Below are 17,710 nucleotides of genomic sequence, written 5' to 3'. Positions count from 1 at the left end.
TTCATGGAGTAGTTTCTTAGGAAATCTCTCCATAGAGATCGAATGGCATAGCTCCAAGTACAAATTAGTGGAAGTCCTTCCAAGTGGGAAAAAAATAGATGAAATGGTAAACGAGAAAAAACGTGTGGCAGCGCATACTGACAGTGACCGCAAGTCTTTGCTCTGTAAGGAAAACATGTAAATTAGTGAGAACTATACCAGCTTCCAGTAAAATCGGAACAAAAACATGAAGTGATTCATAGAGGAGGCACAGCTAAGCAGTAAACATTAATTCAAATTAAAACAAGATCTCAGTTTTTACCTTCTAATAAACACAGTGTGGGGTTTGGTTTATTTATTTGAACCCTGATCGTGTTGATGTAAAATTGGTAAAATTGGACTACTTCTTAGGGAATTTATTAGGAATTCATTGATTAGGAAATTGGTACCACCCTATGGGAAAGGTGTCTGGCAACATGCTTTCCCCCTCCACCTGTGAACTCGTTGAGAACAAGGACCAAGACCACATTTTGTTCATTTTCTGTCTGGCCAGACACTGTGTAAATACCCGGTAAGTGCTGAATGAATGAAAGGACTTGAAAACATTCAGAGCGGTTGACTTGGTAATTCCACTTCTCGGAAAACTGCCTAAGGCAAGAGTTCTACATACAAACTCACAAAAAGAAGCAAGTTAAATGCACAAGTTGTTCTCTGTAAAAGTGAAAAATTGAAAATAACCTAAAAGTCCAAATCTGGAGAATTAGTTGTGTGACTCTTCATACTAGGATGTTAGGCCGCCATTTTTTTTTTTAATTTTATTTATTCATTTATTTGTTTATGGCTGTGTTGGGTCTTCGTTTCTGTGCGAGGGCTTTCTCCAGTTGCAGCAAGCGGGGGCCACTCTTCATCGCGGTGTGCGGGCCTCTCACTATCGTGGCCTCTCTTGTTGCGGAGCACAGGTTCCAGACGTGCAGGCTCAGTAGTTGTGGCACACGGGCTTAGTTGCTCCGCGGCATGTGGGATCTTCCCAGACCAGGGCTCGAACCCATGTCCCCTGCATTGGCAGGCAGATTCTCAACCACTGCGCCACCAGGGAAGCCCCGCCATTTTTTAAAGAAGCACAAAGTTTGAAATAACACAGAACTATTACTACAGGGCTAGAAGGAAATATGCCAGAATAGTGATAGAGTTGTGTTTGGGTGATAAAACCCTGGTGTTTTTAAAAAATACTTCTAAACTCCAGCTGCGCATAAAGTTGGTTGGCTAGTAATGTACGTGGCGTGCCTGTGAGGCTGTGGGATGGAGAGGGACGTGTTAGCAGGTGGGTCCCCTTTGCATCACTAGCATCGCAGTTCATCAGAGCCTCTCTACTCGGTCTCACAAAGGTCTCACCTTTAGGAGGAAATCTAGAGATTCTCTCACCTTTAGGAATCTAGAGATCAGTGTGGGTCTGGGTCTCTCCTAATTCACCCACCTTCTGCTCCTAACCCTGTGCTGATAGGACCACATTAAGCCTAAATGTCGTCATCATCAATTAGCCAACTTTTACTGGGTGATTACTGTGTGCTAGACCCTATTCATAACTCTTTACATAGATATAATTAATACAACAGTCTTGAGGGTAGATACTATTATTCTCACCCTTTCTTACAGATGAAGAAACTCAAGCACAGAGATATTGGTGAGACCTGGACTCAGTCTGAAAGTCCCAAGTCTGCTTTTTCAACCACTATATTCTGCTGCCTCCTTGAAATGGGCAAGTTGCATGGGTAAAAGCAGAAAGGCAAAAGCCTTTTGGGGAAGAGTGGGTTGTTATTTAGCATCGAGGTTAATGAGATGAAACATCAGGAGTCTATCTTGGCAGCGACTTGATATAAACAGGCAAGTTCTTTTCTGTACACTTTTTCCCCTGTTTATATCCCAGGACTATAGAGTAGCTTAAAAGAGTCCCCCTTGCCACTTAGATTTTAAGTTTCTTTGTTCTGGTGACAGGCAGTTTCTTCTTGTAATTAACATTTTGAAAACTAGACTTCTAGACAAACCCATCTCTTCTGGTGCTATTAGAAAAAGATGGCTGTGGGAATTCCCTGGCGGTCCAGTGGTTAGGACTCGGCGCTTTCACTGCCGAGGGCCCGGGTTCAGTCCCTGGTCGGGGAACTAAGGTGTCACAAGCTGCCTGGCAGGGCCAGAAAAAAAAAGAAAAAGAAAAAGAAAAAGATGGCTGTGATTGCAAAGCATCTTTCTTTGCCGTGAACTCTTTAAAGAAAAGGTATCACAAAAGACCAAGTGTGTTAACCAGGTTCATTATGTATTAGTCCTTTTCAGTTTGGAGCAAAGGATATTTGGGGAGAGTCTTGGCCTGGATTACTGCTTTAAGGGAGCTGCTGTCAGTGGGTGAGATGGAAGTCAGTTTCATCCTGGTACATCTTGCTCATGAGAAAGGCTTGCCTTCTTGACTCTGATTGCCCCTCCAGACCTTTCTTTTCTTTTTTGATTGCTCCTCCAGACCTTTCTTTTCTTTTTTCTTTTTTCTTTTTCTGTAAAATACATATGCAGTAAAATGCAAAAATCTTCGTTATACCGCTCAATGGTTTTTACATATGCATACCCCATATAACCCATACCCCTGTCAAGATACAGAATAGCCCATCATCCCAGAAGCTTTCCTTATGCTCCTCTGTTGTCATCACCCCACTCAGAGATAAGTCATGTTCTGGTTTTTTACACTAAGGATTAGTTTTGTTCAGACCTTTTTAAAGAAGCCATAGAATTTGGTTTTGTGATTTCAAAGGAAGCCTGTTGGGTTTGGTCACACATCTAACTTAGGAGTGTTGCCCTCTCGCTTACGGTGGTTCTAAATCCGTCCACATGGCAAAATAGGAGGTAAGTGGGAAGAGTGGCCAGGCATTCTTGCCCTCTCCTTCAAACTCCCATTAGGAACATCCATTTCTAGCATCCATGTCTAGATGCTAGAGTGATTTTTACCTGACATTTTTTAGGCACCAGGGAAGGGTAGGTATCTGCCGCTAGACAACACAGGAATGCATTGCACGTTGTACATGACCGCCACTGAGTGTTTGTTTACCCAGTTACTCATGCTATTCCAGTTATAGTTGATTTTTTCACCAGGTTAGCTGTGACAGAAAAATAATCATTCTTTACTCAGGTATTTTTCCTGATTATACCATGGCATTTCCTCTTGATAACTGGTAGGTCCTCGGTCTATAAAACTTACTTGAACTGCCCACTGCATGAATAGCATACATTCTACAGAGGAAGTATAAGGTTAAACTTGTCATGAAGAAGACAAGATACTTTAAAAATAGATGCGTAAATGTGAATGACAAAAAAAACCAACATCTGTGTAATTTAATTCAGTTGCAACAAAACTATACAAACGCCAAGGGCTCAGTATTAGAGGCTCAAAGCAGAGAAATCATCACTAGAGAGAGGCATAATTGAGGTTGTATAGGCAGCTTTTAACTTTTTACATCATTACTTCGTTTTAAGTAGAATTTAAAGTTATTTATTGAACTTAATTGCCACAGTCAGGGTCTTTAATTCCAGTAACACTGATGTAATAGTTACTGTTTCTTTTGCACCTAAAACCTGCTTGGCATTGTGCTGTATGCTTTCCATTCCTTCTCATTTAATCCTGGTAACAATCCCACAAGGTCAATAGTGTAATCCCCATTTTTACAAGGGCAGAAATTGGGGCTCAGAAAAGATGAAACTTGCCTGAAACTTACAAATCTGGGATTTGAATGCAGATCATTGTCTAAAAATCCATTCTTCTTCCTTCTGTGTTGGTCCCAGCTTCCAAGGTATTAAAAAACGACTTGTTTCTTCCCACAAAGACTCCATGAAACTATTCCCATCAAAAGGAGGCTGCATTACTTTTCTCCAGTGAAAAGGTTCCAGGATGCAGCTTGGGCTAAGGAAAGCTGAGTACACAGTCTTAACCTCCAAATTGTGGCTCCTTAATATTTCTTTAAGCTGGAGGTGATACTAGCAAAGTTTTACATTTCCCTTTCCCTTTCATGCTCCCTTTATCCATGGACTAAAACTCCCTCTTGTGGCAAAAGCCTATCTCCTCTGGACACAGGTTGAAGGAACTTTTTTCTCAAGAGATAAAAAGCCCCTATTTTAGTGAGATGAGTGAATTGTTATCTTGAAGTTTTATTTCATGGTTGTGGATTGAATTGAAGTTCAGTAGGTTTGTAACCAAGACTCAGTCCTGGAAGACAATACTAATCCATTTTTGCCGTATAAAATCTACGAGAAGAGACAGGACTGTTATTCTCCTGACCTGTGGTCAACTGAAAATCACCCTGGCTCTGTGATTCCACTATTACCCTCAGTATAATAAAATTCTTCTGTACTTCCTTCTGATGTAAAATAAGCAGTGAATTTCAGAGTACTTACTTCCCATTGCTGTGGCATGTCAGGAGAACAGTTTTTTTGTTTTGCTTTGTTTTTTAATTAATTTATTTATTTTATTTTTGGCTGCATTGGGTCTTTGTTGCTGCACACGGGCTTTCTCTAGTTGCAGCGAGCGGGGGCTACTCTTTGTTGCGGTGCGTGGGCGTCTCATTGCAGTGGCTTCTCTTGTTGCGGAGCACGGGCTCTAGGCGCGTGGGCTTCAGTAGTTGTGGCATGAGAGCTCAGTAGTTGCGGCTCGCGGGCTCTAGAGCACAAGCTCAGTAGTTGTGGCGCACGGGCTTAGTTGCTCCACGGCACTGGGGATCTTCCTGGACCAGGGCTCGAACCCGTGTCCCCTGCATTGGCAGGTTGACTCTTAACCACTGCGCCACCAGGGAAGCCCCAGAACAGTTTATTTTTTTTAGTAATGATAGCATTTTTGTCATCTTGCCAGTCTGCACAGTGTTTTAGAGACAGTCTTCATCATGTCTCTGCATGGCTGTCTTCAGTTGGCAGAAGGTGGATCTGGTAGACAGAATAACGCCTCCCCGCCCCCCTAAAATGTCCACGTCCTAATCCCTAGAACCTGTGAATGTTTTACCTTATGTGGTAAAAGGGACTTTGCAGATGTGATTAAGTTAAGGGTCTTTGGATGGGAAACTTATCCTGAATTATCTGGGTGGGCCCAGAGGCATGACAAGAATCCTTGTAAGAGGATGGCAGGAGAATAAGAATGAGAAAAAGCAATGTGACAGTCGAAGCAGAGAGAGAGATTGTCAGATGCTACACTATTGCTTTTGAAGATGGAACCGCGATCCACAGAGTGTGCAGGCAGTCTCTAGAAACTAGAAAAGGCAAAGAGGCAGATTCTCCCCTAGAGCTTGCATAAGGAGGAATGCAGTGTTGCCAGCCCACTTTAGACTTCTGACCTCCAGAAGTGGAAGAGGATAAATTTATGTTGTTTTAAGTCACTAAGTTTATGCTAATTTGTTATAGTAGCAGTAGGAAAAATAACCAGAAAAAAAAAAATTGTAACCAAGAATGGTTACATTGTAACCAAAATCAAAGGTGTGGAATTGCTTGTGGAACCTGTGTCTAGATCACTCTTTGTATCAGTCAAATTAAGTTCTGCAGCGGTAACAAACAACACCTCCCAGCCCCAGTTCTTAGCAATGTGAAACAACAGAGCTTTATTCCTAGCTCTTGTTCCAGATCCATCTCAAGTTGGAGGGTCTCTATGCCATGTCCTCCTTACTCAGGGATCTGGGTTGATAGAGCCAACACCGAGTGAAACATAGTTGGTCACCATGGGAGTATCAAGGGAACATGACAAATAGCACATTGGTCTGGCTTCCTTCCAGAAGTGACCATATTACTTATACTCACAGTCTGTTAACACCATGGCAAGTTACACGACTGTGCCTAATTTAGAGGGACAGGGAAGGCCCATCCTACATTTGTCCGGAAGGAGGAGAATAAGTCTACTGGTAAAGAACACTAAAATACTACCAAACTCTTCTTCCTTAATAATGATTTTCTTGGATGCCATTTTAGTAGTTTATTACTGGCTAAAGATTCAGGATTATATATCCCAGTCTGACTCTGGGACTTGTCAGTGTATGCAGGTCATGTCTAATATAGCTGGGTTTTTAATCTTTACTAAATGCATGACATACTTGCCAGTTAAAGTAGGTGATACGCAATTTAAGGTGCCTGTAGAGGGCATACCTCCTTATAGAATTAGGGCCATTTGATTGGTGTCACACTGTGTACTACAATAATCTCCCTGCTAATAGATGTGTATTTATAAAGGTTAATTTTATCATTTGAAAGATTAATATGACTACAGGGTAATTTATGCAGAGCCTTATGATTTGCACTGGAGATTACGATATGACCTTTTCATTGGCTTCTTTTATTCCTTTGGTAAACAGGTATTAAAAGGGCTTTTATTAACTTGGATTTGATTTCAAGATTCTGAGAGTTTCCCTGGGTTCTAATTATTTCTCAAATAGTCCTCATTCAGTAACATGATAAATGTCTATAATGTAGATTATAGACATGCTACTATGTTTTTAACCTCTTCAAAAAGCTTGTTAGATTTTGTCAAAGTGAATAATTGTGATGATCATTTAGAGTATTTTATCCTTTCCAGAGCCCTTTTTATGTATCTGTGAGAGTCCTAACACTAATTGAAGGGGGGAGGGAGGTAGGGCAAGTGAAATTGTTACTATTTTACAAAGGACAGGATTGGACAGCAGACAGATGATAATTCCGCCTGCTTCTAGGTTTGACCAAATTGGCCGTGATTACACTAAAAAACAAACAAAAAATTATTCTCTGGCTTGGCTAAGGCCATGTAGGTTCACACAGTTGAAACTTCCACCTCCCTTTTTCTTCTCTGAGAACTGTGTATCCTTCCTTCCTTAAGTGTGATCCAAATGGATTCAGCTCAGGTTTAAGAGAGGTTTATGGAACCTAGCACATGGTTTACTATTTCAAATTAGAAATGGATGGGGAGGGACTTCCCTGGTGGTCCAGTGGCTGAGGCTCCACGCTCCCAATGTAGGGGGCCCGGGTTCAATCCCTGGTGAGGGAACTAGATCCCATATGCATGCTGCAACTAAGAGTTCGCATGCCGCAACAACGATCCTGAGTGCTGCAACTAAGACCCAACGCAGCCAAATACATAAATAAATATTTTTTAAAAAGATACTTATTTCATATTAGAAAGAAATGATTGGGGAAATATCATATATAATCTACACATTTTTCTAGGGAGAAACCTTTTTTTTCTGGGGAAGAATAATACAGTTTTGCAAATACAAAGACAGTATAGTAACTCCTCAGTGGTTCAGCCTAAAGTAACTATAGAACATGTAGCTATTATTTTATTGTCAAATTGCCATCATCCTGGTCACCTCAGTATTCATGAGGAAAAACCAGCCAACATGCCAGGCTCCCAGATCCTTGACTCTCTGGACTACAAGCCCCTTGTCTCTGTTTCACTTAAGCCACCCACCTGCATGATCACACTGGACTGTGTTATCACATCACCCTGCAGAGCCTGGGCAATCTTAAACTCAGACATCTTTCTGAGCCCAGCTGGGTAACTCTAGAACTTTCTCACACTTGACTTGCTCTGCTCTTGTTTTTGGTTCTCAAGACAGGACAATGGACCCTTTTACTTTGTTCCTATCAACTCCCTTCCATCTTCACTTCCTTTCCCACCTGCTTTGTCCTTAGTGTTTGAGGTTATTGATGTCTGTCATAGGACAACCAGCTGTCCCGGTTTGCTCAGAACCGAGGGGTGTCCTCAGAGCTAAAATGGCAACAGTCTGGCACAGACCAGGAAGGTGGTCACCCTAGTCCATTGTATCCATATGTGGACATACTATATGGCGGTGCTGCATGCATCTCTTCCCATGCCCATGTTCAGTGACATCACATTGGTAGCTCGAAATCGACCATAGGGGGAGCATTTATACCATGGAAATCAGCAAATGCTTCAAATCAGGGCTTGACTTGTTTTGTTGATTGTCTAGACTTCAGGTGATAGAGAAAGTGTTAATAATGTAGATTAAACTTAAAAGTATGCTGTGTCTGTAGCCATTATGTTGTGAGTAGAACCAAAAGTTGAGGAAAGATTCTCCAGTATTCAAGAACTATTATCTGATTCAGCAAAGAAGTCACTCATGTATTTGACAGACAAGTGAAGTTCTGAAGTACGTCTGAGTCATTTCACTCTAGCCCTAGTCCTTCACATGAAAACATCAGCCTTCGCATCAGAACTAACACTCTTTCAGGAAAGCAGGCAAAGGTTGTTGATCTAAGAGTTGGGCAAAAATCCAAGAAAGCATTTTGTGAGAACAAGATACTATGTGGGATTTACAATAAAGATGATGGTATATTTTATTATTTGTAAATTGTGTGCTACACATTCTTTATATCAGTAAAATTTATAATCAACTTACATACGTGTGTGGGTTTATGTGTATATATGTATTTATATGCGTGCACACATACATCTTCCTCTTTGGAAAGTCAGTTCTTAATAGTCGGGGAGGGGAGCAGTTTTGCCCCAAATTAGCCAGGGATCCTACATGCAGAGGACATGTCTTACAGGTCTTTTAAGCTCGTCTTACAATTATCCAGCTTAAAATGTCAATGGTGCCAAGTTTGAGAAACTCTGCTCTAGGGCATATATAAGAAAAATAAATTAGTTCATGTATACTTAACTTTTACACACTAAGAATCCAAAATCTTTTTTTCTTAATTGTTTTAATTGAAGTATAATTGATTTACAGTGTTGTGTTAATTTCTGCTATACAGCAAAGTGATTCAGTTATACATAATACACATTCTTTTTTTTACATTCTTTTCCATTATGGTTTATCATAGGATATTAATATAGTTCCCTGTGCTATACAGTAGGGCCTTGTTGTTTATCCATCCTATATATACTAGTTTGCATCTGCTAACCCCAGCCTCCCACTCCATCCCTCCCCCAACCCCTGCCCCCTGTGCAGCCACCAGTCTGTTCTCTATGTCTGTGAGTCTGTTTCTGTTTCATAGATAGGTTCATTTGTGTCATATTTTAGATTCCACATATAAGTGATATCATATGGTATTTGTCTTTCTCTTTCTGGCTTAATTCACTTAGTATGATAATCTCTAGTTGCATCCATGTTGCTGCAAAGGGCATTATTTCGTTCTTTTTTACAGCTGAGTACTATTCCATTGTATATATGTGCCACATCTTTACCCATTCATCTGTTGATGGACATTTAGGTTGTTTCCATGTCTTGGCTATTGTAAATAGTGCTGCTGTGAACATAGGGGTGCGTGTATATCTTTTTTGAATTATAGTTTTGTCTGAATATATGCCCAGGAGTGGGATTGCTGGATCCTATGGTAATTCTATTTTTAGTTTTCTGAGGAACCTCCATACTGTTTTCCATAGTGACTGCACCAACTTACATTCCCACCAACAGTGTAGGAGGGTTCCCTTTTCTCCACACCCTCTCCAGCATTTGTTACTTGTAGACTTTTTAATGATGGCCATTCTGACCAGCGTGAGGTGGTACCTCATTGTAGTTTTGATGTGCATTTCTCTAATAATTAGCGACGTTGGGCATCTTTTCATGTGCCTCTTGGCCATCTGTATGTCTTCTTTGAAGAAATGTCTATTTAGGTCCTCTGCCCATTTTTCGATTGGGTTGTTTTTTTGCTGTTGAGTTATATGAGCTGTTTGTATATTTTGGAAATTAAGCCCTTGTCGGTTGCATCATTTGCAAGTATTTTCTACCATTCTGGTTTTTTGCTTTGTCTTTCTGGGTTTTTTTGGCTGTTTTTGTCTTGTTTTATTATTCAAGTGTTTTTCGTAGTTGAGGAATCACGTACATACAGTGAAGTGCCCAGATCTTAAATGTATAGTTGGACCAGTTTTGACAAATGCACACACCATGTAGTACACACCCCATCGGTATATGGAGTGTTTTCATCACCCCCTAAAGTTCCCTTCTGCCCCTTCCCAGTCAGTCCCCTGATCTGATTCCAAAAACAACCAGTGATCCATTTTCTGTAGATTTCCATCACCATAGATTTGCCTGTTCTAGAACTTAATATAAATGAAATTATGTAGTGTATATATTCTTGTGTCAGCTTCTTTTACATAGCATTTCATAAAAATTCATCTGTGTTGTGTGTATCAGTCTGATCCCTTTTATTACTGAGTAATATTCCACTGTATTAATATACTATGGTTTTTTCAATCCATTTTCTTGTTTAAAGATACATGCTATTTCCAGTTTTGGCTAATATGAATAGAGCTGCTATGAACACTTCTTGTACAAGACTTTTGTTAACATGTTTTCATTTCTCTTGGATAAAAATATCTAGGAATTGCAAGCTCATATAATAGGTGTGCATTTTAACTTTTAAGAAATTAACAGCTTTCAATCATTGGGCTTTTCATCATTGGGCGACACACTCCCTATTTCATAGATTTTTTTGTAAGGAATAAATTAAATAATGTATGTAAAGAGCCTAGTGTACTGCTTAGCACAGGTAAAGACTTGTTAGCTGTTAATATATTTATTCTCCCTAGCCGATAACATCCAGATCGCTCGTTCTTGAGTGCTAGGCCTGTATATCCATCTGCCTGCTCGTATAGCATCAGAACTCAGCTGTCCCACAGGCAGCTTCGACTCGGCTTGTACCAAATTGAACTCTTCTCCCCAGTCTCCATCCCCAAACTGGTTCTCCTCTCACACGCCCCGTTAGGGTGAATCCTCTCAGTTGCCCAGTCCCCTCCCCTCCTCACACATCTAACAGATCCCCCAGGCCTGTTGATTCTGCAGCCTTAATAGCTCTTCATGTGTCCATTTCTCTCCATTCCGCACTGTTGCTCCCTCAGTTCTGACCTTCAGGACCCGTCTCCCGGCTCGCTACTGCAGCCTTGTAACAGAGGCCCAGACCCCCAGTTCAGTGCCTGCATTGCAACCAGAGGGGTCTGTCCACAGTACAAACATGATCCTGTCACCATCTAGTTACAACCATAGGGCTTCCCAAGATAAAGTCTCAACTCCTTATATTCCTTTCAAGGCCTTCGTGCTCCAGTTTCATCTCCTCCCTCCTTCCGTAAGCTTGGCCCCCGCTCCCTAGATTTCTTCTCATACCTGATCTTTTGCTTAGAGGCCTTTGCCCAGGCTGCTTATTCTACATAGAGTAGATACCCTTCCCTCCCCTACCTCATCCTACCCCACCCCTTTCACCTAGCAAACACCCATCAGGACTCAGCCACCGTGTTTCGAAGTTCTCAGAAGCATTCTCTGCCACCACGCTCCTTTCCCCTTGAGTCGGGTAAGTGCCCCACCCCTTCCCCCTTGTGCTCCGGCGCTCGGTCCTTACCCCTACTGTGGGTCTCGTGGCACAGTGTGGCCTGATACCCACCTCGCCCTGACCCTAAACTGAGCTCTCAGAGGACAGGGACCACTTTGTGCTCATCCTAACGTCCCTAGCAACTAGAACACAGCAGGGCAGGTACTCGGAAAACGTCTGGGAAATGGAATAATTGTACTGGTGGTGGTAGAGAGTGGACTGAATTTGCTGCTGGACCTGCTGGGATGTGTGATCAGGGAGCGAAACCAGCAGCGTGTGGAATTGCTGGCTTCTTACCCGTTTGTCTTGTCCTCACAGCCTGATGAAAATTCACTGGATTTTTCCTCTTGTATGCTACGGCCCGGGATTAAAAACGCTCAGGAGCTTGCTTGTGGGGTGTGCCTTTTAAACGTGGACTCCAGGAGCCGGGTAAGTCGCCCGCCTTCCCCCCTCCCCTGCACGGTCTGCTTCCCTGACCGATGACCCAGGAGGCAGCCCCATCTGGCCCTTCTCGGCAAGGTCTGTGACCGGAGGCGGGGAGTTTATCAAGCCCTGAAATGTGACCACAGAAGCAGACACGTTCTTTCAAAGGGGCAGCGGGGGGAGCTGTCGAGGGGTGGAGGCAGCTCCTGCCTTTCTAAGGAGCGGGCTTGTTGGCACGTGCCTGCCCACCCTCTGCACAGTGGGGTGGCAAGGAGAAAAGGTTAAACCTGTAAGGACTCGTTTGGAGGCCAGAGGCCCTGTTCTGGGAATTTTGTTGACCTTATGGTTTCAACGTTATTTCAGAAAGAAGAGAAGCCTGCCGAAGAACATCCTAAAAAAGTATGAACCAGTTACGCGTTATCTTAGCGTCTCCATCTTAATTTTGAGTGTGGAAGGCAAATTCGATGATTCCACTGCCATCCTGAGCTGTTCCAATCATGGATCCTTTGCTGAGTCCTTTTCGTTCCCATAGTGTTTGATTTGGTCAACTAACATGTCCGTGCGGGTCCACTTCTGTCTCGTGTGCATGCTTGTGGCTCATAGTTGGCTTCTGGTGTTGCGGTTATTTTTCTCTGGGATGAACAGGGTAACAGAAAGAGCAGCTTCTGGAAGACGAAGTGGTAGTGACACACAGAATGAGATCAGAGAGCTTCAGGACTTGGCCGTTAGCAGACAAAAACAAATTGTTTGGGTTTTAGAGCTTTATTTATTTGTTTACTTGCTGAGCTTTACAAAACACCCCAGGAAGTGATTGAGGTTAGGGCTGGCTGACTGTAACTTACCGGTAAGCAGTATTCATCTGGAAATCATTCTGCTGTGTTTAACATCTTTATTTTTTACAAATCCTATACCTATTTGGACTTTTTAATGATGTCAGTTTGGTTATCAGCTCCGAATGGCATTAGGCCCTAAGAGTCTTTAATGTTTCATTTGCTTTCATGATAGGACTGTAATCAGCCTCAGAAACTTAAGGGATGGCGTGTTATAGCCAAATGCCAGCCTCAGGGAAGGGCTGCTTTCTTCACAGAGAGATCAAAATGATCCCCAGCCTGTGGCTGTTTTCGTCCTGTGGCTGTCAGGACCCCTGCCAACCCCCACAGCCTGTCTGCCTTTTCTAGGAACGATTTGGCCTCCTTTTGCTGAAACTGGGTTTAACAGTAAAGATTTTTTTATACCTTTAATTAGCGGCGAAAAACTTTCTCGCTTGAATTCCTGTAGCCACCTGCTCAGCCTTTGTGTGTGCGCCGGTTTGGCCTCAGCCTGTGAGCTGGAGAGGGGTCCGCGCCAGCTGCTGGGCAGTGCCCAGGTGTGGAGGGAGCCTGACTGGCCCCCCATGTCTGTTTCCTCCCGGCAGGCGTTCAACTCGGACACGGACAGCTTCAAGCTGGCGTATGGGGGACACCAGTATCATGCCAGCTGTGCCAACTTCTGGATCAACTGTGTCGAACCGAAACCTCCCGGCCTCGTCCTGCCTGATTTGCTCTGAAGTCTCCTGAGAGCTCCTCTGGGAAGTACTGGCTGGGTTTGTTTGTTTTCCATCACACCCCTTGGGGTGACAGGGACCAATAAACAGAATGCGAACGCTGCAGAGCTCCCCCCGCCGCCATCAGTCTACGTGAAGAAATCCTCAGGAGGTGGCGCGGGAGGAAGAAATCGTCAGGAGGTGGCGCGGGAGGAGGTGCTGCAGAAGTTCCCAGTCTTTCCCACCGACCACCTTTGCCCCCAGGTTCCCTCGGCCAGTCTTTGGGATTCGGGGTAAAACTGCTCTACCCAAACTGCACTGGAAGTTTGCTAACTTATCTCTAGTTCTCTTAAGATGTTTTAAAACATGGACCACAATTTTCTTTATCTAAGGAATATTTGCTGCTGCAGTATTGAAACTGTGAAGAATTGACATTTGAAGAAAACTGGAGTTGGAAGGATGTTTTGAGCCAGTGTTTTGTGTGTATCTAGAACACCTACTGTTCTGTGAAGTAGAATGCATTTATCCGTATTTAGTTAATATCTGACATGAATAAAAAGGGGAAAATTGTGATTAAACTGATATTCTTTTTATAGAAAAAATGCTGCTTCTCTCCATTGGACAATGGCAGGTGGGTGAGGGCAGATTTACCAGCTTTACTGTCGCAACCGAACCAATTCTCTACTCTTTTCGTTCATTTCTAAGACTGTCAACTTTTAAGAAAACTTTCTCAAAACATGCCTGGGAACTTTGCAGTGAGAAGAACATTCATTTTGATAGAGGCCTGAATCTCGGGTATCGGGGTGAGTATTGTTGCCCTTAGGCGCCGTCACTGAAAGCCTTGTTTTACCTCACACACAGACTGTGAACGTGATATTTTTTTCAGATGAGATTTGCAAAGCCAGCTGAATGAAATCTCTTTGCAGAGGCCTCTAGCCAAACTTCCAGAAATGACGGCACAGGGACCAATACCGCAGTATCTGTGAGAGACCGGGAAATTAATTCAGGGTTAGAAGGTGGAGCTCCTGGTCTAGCGAGGAGAAAAGTAAGGTGTGTATTTGTGGTTAGAGGCACGTGACTTAGAAGTAAAGGCAGGAAATTGTTCAAAAACAGCACTGAGTTTTAGAAGGAAAAGGCTCATGCTCTCTGGTATAGGGAATTTTCTTTGCCACTTAAACTGAATGCATAAAATCCGGGGGAAAAAAACCAAGTGGTTAAAGACTGTTATTCCTGGGAAGAACCCGCCAAACTAGGACACACGTTTCTCTCAATTGTTAATTACGTGCTTTGTGAAGAGATTTTGAATCTTGTGTGTTTCACTTTGTATGGCTTAAGCTCTCTGACCTAGACTTAGTTTTTATTTGTAAACTGGAACAGTTGGTTTCGTCTGTGTAATTGCTGCTTTACATAATTAATTAGATCATTTTCCCTCCTGAGGACAAAACTTGAGGAAATTGTTTTGTTCCACCTTACTACCTTTTACTTCCATCCGCTCCAAGAAAGGTAGACAACGTTTTCATTCCCGAGCTGTTGATGAGGCTTCGGCTTTACCTGGCTGCGCGCCAGAGGGCACAGAGAACTGTTGATGAGGTAAATCCGTTTTTCTCATTTGCTCCAGATGATACCATCTCCAGCTACTAATGACTGGGACTGCTGTCTCTGAACTGTTACCTTTGCCCTCCACAGAGCCAGTGGGTGTTAGTGACAACAAAAGTGGGCTGGTTTCTAGCAGGTTTTGCCTGAGGCCTCTGGGTTCCACTTTAGCCTGTGCAGCACCTAGGGTTTCAACATGGCACCAAAATTCAAGCAGCCTTCTAATTGGTCTTATACATTCCATGATAGACCATGATAACAAAATCTACCTTTGCGACAAGAAATGTCTCCCAGTTTGACAAAATTTACATTGCAGAGACATTTTTTGGAAATGCTATGTGGACTATTATTCTGTCACAGTGGTCCATACTGATGACATTTTAGAAAGTATGCTCACCTGTTAACTAGATTGGCTTCCATTTCTAGATATATTCCAGAATGCCTCAGATATAATTCGTAAGTGTAATTACTGCTGACCTTACCAAGTATCATAGGTTTAGTCACTCCATGGGAGGTGCCAGGGGAAAACACAGCAGACATCAATAAAAAGCCTTTGCTATGAAGAGTATTCACTACTTTCAGTATCTGTTTAGTACTGGAAATGTTTTATTAGATCCACCAATAACGATCTGGGGAGTGTGGAATACCGTTGCATTGATTTTCTTTATGCAGGTTTATTAAAATGAGTCAGCACTGCATTCAGCTTCACCTCAGCGCTTGCTAGCCAAGAGCCCAGTGTCCTTGGAAACAGTAACCAAGGTTACTTACTTCCATACAGTGCATTGTGCAAGCTGCTTCACCCCCTTCTTGAGTGGCAGTTAGTAAGCACTGTTTTGGTGTTGTATTTTGCCTTTAAATTTTTTATGGCTTAGTGTGTAATTTTTGTCTGGACATGCTTGAGGTAGAAGCAGCACAGGGTGTATTAGGATATTATCCATGCTTTATTTTTCCTGTGGGTACTAGTTAGTTCATATAGGTTGCATATTTTAAATTATTTGAATATCTTTTGTGTGCATATGCATAATTCACTAATTTACAGATGCCTTCTACTTGCCTTTTCTTTAATGACTAGCATGTTCTTAAGCTTTGAAAAGATTATAGGGCCTTTATGTTATAGAAATCTGAAATGTTTGCTCTGCACTGGGGATCACTACAAAATATCCCGTCACACCTTGGAGGTCATGTACCTTCCTTCGTGACCTTTAGCTAATAAACTCCAACATTTAGATTGGAAAGGTGTTAGGCTTCCCAAGTGCTAAGTTACATCCCAGTAGTGGCATTTGCCAGGATTTCTGCAGGAAATTTTTCTTAATTACCAAGAACATCTGTCACCAGGTGTTTTCTTACTATATACAATTTGATTTTTGCATGTTTATCCAGTGACTACCAGACTTACTAGAGTTTGCCTTCATACTGTAGAAGCCGTAGCCTCCAGCGAGTTTGTTTTTTCTGATTTTTTTTTTTTAGTGGCTTTAGCTGTTTTTTTTTTTTTTTAACATGTTTTATTTTGTTTGCTTCTTTGACCATGAAGCTTTAATTTTATTTATTTATTTATTTATTTATTTTTGGCTGTGTTGGGTCTTTGTTTCTGTGCGAGGGCTCTCTCCAGTTGGTGGCGACCGGGGGCCACTCTTCATCGTGGTGCGCGGACCTCTCACTGTCGCGGCCTCTCTTGTTGCGGAGCACAGGCTCCAGACGCGCAGGCTCAGTAGTTGTGGCTCACGGGCCCAGCCGCTCCGCGGCATGTGGGATCCTCCCAGACCAGGGCCCGAACCCATATCCCCTGCATTGGCAGGCAGACTCCCAACCACTGCGCCATCAGGGAAGCCCCTGATTGATTTTTGATCATGTGCTGCTGAGGCATTTATGGGTTGCTCTGATTTCCCATAGAAACTATTAATTTCAATTTTCCCTTCTAGACAGTAATGGTGCATGTTTATAAAAGTGGGCAAATTGTGTAAGATAAGAAAAGGTGGAATTTAGAGGGAAACCGTTGCCACAAACCAGGTAAAATCTGGAGGATATAATGTATATAAATATGCGGCCGCTGGCATTATATGTAGGGCTTCTTGCCAAACAAACAGACTGAAAATCTAGGAAATTTTTCTACAGATAAGCAAGGAAATGAAGTAAAACAAAGCCGTTGCTGGGACAAGCAGCTCCCCTATAAAAGTAAGGAGCAACCTGGTAACGCCCAGTGGTTTCCCAGGAGCATGGAATAGATAAGAGCTAATATAAACTTCTACCAAGTCCCAACCAGTTTCTGGGGGCTTCCCTGGTGGCGCAGTGGTTAAGAATCCGCCTGCCAATGCAGGGGACGTGGGTTCGAGCCTTCGTCCGGGAAGGTCCCACATGCCGCGGAGCAACTAAGCCCGTGCACCACAACTACTGAGCCTGCGCTCCAGAGCCCACGTGCCTAGAGCCGGTGCGCCGCAACAAGAGAAGCCCGCCCACCGCAACGAAGAGCAGCCCCCACTGGCCACAACTAGAGAAAGCCCACGAGCAGCAACAAGACCCAACGCAGCCAAAAATAAATGTTTTTAAAAAGTTTATAAAAAAAAAAAAAAAAAAAAAGTTTCTTTGATGGAGGACTCACTGCTTTGGTGCCCTCCAGTTCCCAAGAGACAACTGAAAACTGTACCCTTTATTAGAGTGTATACTGTGCTGTTTTCTACTATTCCAACACTGTGAATTATGTTTGTTAATATCTGCCCATCTGCAAGGATGGGCAACACTGACATGATTCAAGTGGGATGTCTGGTTTAAAGAGCATTCATAATTATCACAGGAGCCATATTTTAATAATAGTTAGTTATTGGAGAGCATCTTTTTTCCCTCAGCCACACACATACACACACCCTGAAATTCTTATTAGTAAAAATTCCAATA

At 42.7% G+C, this 17,710-nt stretch overlaps 1 protein-coding gene across 26 annotated transcripts in view; it reads left to right on the top strand.

Annotated features, from left to right (window-relative positions):
- The window catches only part of SYNRG (synergin gamma), a 92,768-nt gene extending 78,962 nt beyond the window's left edge, over positions 1 to 13,806 (top strand). For 11 of the 26 annotated variants that reach the window (XM_082373902.1, XM_082373905.1, XM_082373901.1 and 8 more), the window contains 4 exons: positions 11,182 to 11,265; positions 11,602 to 11,712; positions 12,070 to 12,105; positions 13,121 to 13,806. In XM_082373902.1, the coding sequence (XP_082230028.1) occupies positions 11,182 to 11,265; positions 11,602 to 11,712; positions 12,070 to 12,105; positions 13,121 to 13,252 (363 nt within the window). In that variant the 3' untranslated portion in view covers positions 13,253 to 13,806. Of the gene's footprint in view, positions 1 to 1,632; positions 1,736 to 11,181; positions 11,266 to 11,601; positions 11,713 to 12,069; positions 12,106 to 13,120 lie in introns of those variants that run through there. The other 15 variants (XM_082373907.1, XM_082373910.1, XM_082373913.1 and 12 more) reach the window with 6 other exon arrangements.
- Positions 13,807 to 17,710: the final 3,904 nt, after the last annotated feature.

Source organism: Balaenoptera borealis (genome assembly GCF_965194805.1).
Source record: "Balaenoptera borealis genome assembly, chromosome: 20".
NCBI lineage: Eukaryota > Metazoa > Chordata > Mammalia > Artiodactyla > Balaenopteridae > Balaenoptera > Balaenoptera borealis.
Note: the sequence above shows the minus strand (reverse complement) of the source record. Positions and strands in the feature narration are given on the sequence as shown.